The sequence below is a fragment of the Orycteropus afer genome, unplaced genomic scaffold (genome assembly GCF_000298275.1).
Source record: "Orycteropus afer afer isolate SDZICR_OR568_19922 unplaced genomic scaffold, OryAfe1.0 scaffold00042, whole genome shotgun sequence".
NCBI lineage: Eukaryota > Metazoa > Chordata > Mammalia > Tubulidentata > Orycteropodidae > Orycteropus > Orycteropus afer.
The window spans coordinates 12041907-12046130 of record NW_006921629.1 but is presented as its reverse complement, the minus strand read 5'-3'; the positions used below and the strand labels follow the sequence as shown (position 1 = coordinate 12046130).

General features: G+C 41.7%; 1 protein-coding gene across 1 annotated transcript in view; it reads left to right on the top strand.

The window, feature by feature from the left end:
• Nucleotides 1–2211: 2211 nt before the first annotated feature.
• Nucleotides 2212–4224, top strand: part of LOC103194107 (olfactory receptor 1A1) — a 3444-nt gene continuing 1431 nt past the window's right edge. Inside the window, exon 1 of the mRNA XM_007937462.2 lies at nucleotides 2212–3122. Coding sequence (XP_007935653.2) covers nucleotides 2212–3122 — 911 coding nt within the window. The remainder of the gene's footprint in view (nucleotides 3123–4224) is intronic.

Below are 4224 nucleotides of genomic sequence, written 5' to 3'. Positions count from 1 at the left end.
CTGCATCAAGAAAGAATTGGTAATTGAATTAAGTATAGATGGAAGAAATTACTGAGTAGAGGTCTCTTTAGAAAAATTATATAATTACTTAGGATAGCCTAGACCACAGTAACAAATAGATAGCAAAATGTATAGTGGTTTAAACAAAATAAAAGCTTATTTCTCTCCTATCTAACAGTCCGAGTAGTTGTTTTCCATGACAAGCAGCTCTTGAGGATATGCAAAAAAAAGGGAACACAGGTCTGTCCCACCATCCCATTCAGCTTTTTGCCATATACATCAGCTATAAGCTCTGGTAGCATAGTGCCTAAGGCACTTGACTGCTAACCAGAAGACTGGTGGTTCAAACCCACCAGCCACTCCTCAGAAGGAAGGTTGGGCAATCTACTCTGTAGTGATACTGCCTCAGAAACCCAAAGAGGGGTCGCTATTAGTTGGGTCCAACTTGACAGCACATAATAACAACACATCAGAAGACAAGTGTATGGAGGATGCTCAGAATTGAATTGGCTAGAACTGAGTCACATGACCACACTTCACTGCAAGGGAGGCTAGGATATGTAGTCTAGCTGAGTGTCCAGGGAGAAGAGAACCAAAAACCAAACCAAACTCACTGCCCTGGAGTTGGATCTGACTCACAGCAACCCCTCCTTGAGTTTTCGAGGCGGTATCACTACAGAAGTAGATTGCTCAACCTTTCTTCCAAGGAGTGGCTGGTGGGTTTGAACCACCAGCCTTCTGGCTAGTAGTCATATGCCTTAATAACATAGATTTATGTAAGCAACTACTAATCTCTGCCACAGTTCCTATGATCTTAGAGTGCAAGATGGATCAAAGAGAAGGGAAACTGTACAAGCAGAAAGCATTATAGTATTTCAGGTAGAAAATGATGATAGTCTGAGCTAAAGCACTGAGACTATAATAGAAAAGTAGATTTGTAAGAATTATTTTAAATGAAGAATCAAGACCATATGTAAAGGTGGGGGAAAACTGGGTGAGAGTGCCTCTGAGCAACCCACATATGGATAACCCATTGGAATAAACCTAGATTTAACTCAAGAGTTCAAATTTACTGGTATAAACAATGAAAAATAACCCACAATAATCTCTCTGGGAGATATCAAAATAAACAAAATGTGGTTTTCCTCCTCAAAAAAGCTTGCAATCTACTTAGATTACTTGAACAGAGAACTGGGTTTGATCAGACATGTTGGAAGGATGACTGAACCTGGATATATGGGAAAAAGAAAGCAAGTCGACAGATGGAGGCCTAAGAGTCATTGGCAATGTGGTAGCTGGAGCCTCTGTGGAGCTGGAAGAGTCACCAAAAGAAATAATAAATAAGAAAAGAGAGAATCAAGGAGAAAAGCACTGTGATGACAGATAATTAAGGGTTTGGGAAAGAGATAAAACCCATCAAAGGAGATGGCAAAAGTGTACTTTGAAAATGGGACACTAGGAGGGTGAATAATTCATAAGACTTTTTTTGTTAGGCGAATACTCCATGGTCCTTGTGATTTACAATTGCCTGACACCTACATAGAGCTCTGGCTCATTCTGAGTTTGGTCAGTGGACCAGTTCCTAATTGTCCAGAGCAGTACTTCCACTGACATACCCTTGTCACTGGAATGTTTTGGCAAAGATTCCAAAATGCTGGGCTTTCACTGTCATGTGTAATAAAATTAACATGTGATTCTGGCTTCTCCATTAAGTTATAAGGTTGAGCACACGGAGTATGTCTTAATTCATCTTCTTATCTCCAGCACAGTGCCTGTCACACATGGCATGCTTAATAACTATATGTTGAATAAATGAGTGACTATAATGTATTTTTCTCTGATTTGGTGATTTTCCACAAGGCCCAACACAAATTTTATAGCAAAATGGAATACGAAAATTTATTATTTGTTAAATGACTAAATACTGGGTTTTGGGGTGGTGGTGCTGTTGGGTTGGTGGGGATGAGCATCTCTGACTCACAAACTGCTCATTACCTAGATAGAAGCATCCAGGAGTGACTAACAATTAGTCCCACTGACCAACAGGGATTTTTTTTTGCCCAAAATATGGGCTCTCTCTGAATTTAATAAACCCAGGTGGGAAGAGAGTTGACCTCTGGAGTCAAAAGTGGTCGTAGACAAGGAAGATTATTACACAGAGTAACTTCATTAGTAATTCTGGACTCTTTTCCCTTTCATGCTGAAGGAGCCATGAGGGAAGAAAACCAGTCCTCTACCCTGAATTTCATCCTCCTTGGAATTAGTGATCAGCAACAGCAGGAAGATGTCTTCTTCATCCTTTTCCTGTTTATTTACCCCATTACACTCATTGGAAACCTGCTCATCATCTTGGCCATACACTCTGATGCTCACCTTCACAACCCCATGTACTTTTTCCTCGCCAATCTCTCCTTTGTTGACATTCTCTTCTCGTCTGTAACTGTCCCTAAGATGCTGGCAAATCACTTTTTGAGCTGCAAAGCCATCTCCTTTGGGGGATGCCTAACACAGATGTATTTCATGATTGCGTTGGGTAACACAGATAGCTATATCTTGGCTGCAATGGCTTATGATCGTGCTGTGGCCATCAATCGACCTCTCCATTACACAACAATTATGAGCCCAAAGTCTTGTATCCTGCTGGTTGTTGGGTCTTGGGTGATTGGAAATGCCAATGCCCTTCCCCACACTCTGCTCACAGCTAGTCTGTCCTTCTGTGGCAACCACGAAGTGGCCAACTTTTACTGTGACATTACCCCTTTGCTCAAGTTGTCCTGTTCAGACATCCACTTTAATGTGAAAATGATGTACGTAGGGGTTGGTGTTTTCTCTGTACCATTAATATGCATCATTATCTCCTATATTCGGGTGTTTTCCACAGTTCTACAAGTTCCATCTACCAAGGGCATGCTCAAAGCCTTCTCAACCTGTGGCTCCCACCTCACAGTTGTTTCTTTGTATTATGGGACAGTGATGGGCATGTACTTCCGACCTCTGACCAGTTACAGCCTAAAGGATGCAGTGATAACTGTGATGTACATGGCAGTAACACCAATGTTAAATCCTTTCATCTATAGTATGAGGAACAGAGACATGAAAGCTGCCTTGGGGAAACTCTTCAGCAAGAGAATTTCCTCATAATCACGTGAGGTCAAACGTTGTTGTTGTTGTTGTTGTTGTTGTTGTTGTTATGTGCCATCAAGTCGGCCCCGACTCATAGCAACCCCTCCTTGGGTTTCTGAGGCAGTATCACTACGGAAGTAGATTGACCAACCTTCCTTCTGAGGAGTGGCTGGTGGGTTAGCAGTCAAGTGCCTTAGGCACTATGCTACCTGAGCTCCTTCCTCATAATCACGTGAGGTCAAACATTAGAGAGGGCAATTGTACATAAAAGACCAGCCCCATTTTCATTCCCCTTCAAGAAACTCTCATTGCTCTTTCCAACCAGAAAATTTGTATTCTAAGCAAATTATTACAATTTGATGAAACATCTTATTGAAATTATCACTTTATACACCTTATTGCTCCTTTTGGCAACTCAAGAATATTAGGTTCTCGTTCCTGGTATGCTGTTGACTAGCAGTGGAAACTTGAGAAAGGCTGAGCTTTGGCTGCCACATCTACATATTAGGATAATGTCTGTCATGAGAGCTTTGGTAGTGTAGTGCCTAACGCATTTGACTGCTAACCAGGAGGCCGGCGGTTCACACCCACCAGCCACTCCTCGGAAGGAATACCGGGCAATCTACTTCTGTAGTGACAGCTCCTTGGAAACCAAGAAGGGGTCGCTATGAGTAGGATCCAACTCGATGGCATTCAGTTTTGTGTTTTTGTTTTTGTTTTGTTTTGTTTTTTTGTCTGTCACAGGCTTGAGAGGATCACATTAGCTCGTGATTTGAAGGATATAAATCACAACTGAGATGTCAATTCTATTATGTTTAATCACCCCTACTTTGAGGACAGGTGCTGACTTAACACACCATTGGTCATGTAAAGTGAGTAAGTATTTGTGAAAAGAAAGATGAATGAATGAAAATATCAGCGTCAAAATCAGAATAGGTGTCCTTGGGTAGTGCAAATGGTTAATACACATAGTGCCTAAGGCATTTGATTGCTACCCAGAAAGCTGGCAGTTCAAACCCACCAGCCACTCCTCAGAAGGAAGGTTGGGCAATCTACTTCTGTAGTGATACTGCCTCGAAAACCCAAGGAGGGGTCGCTATG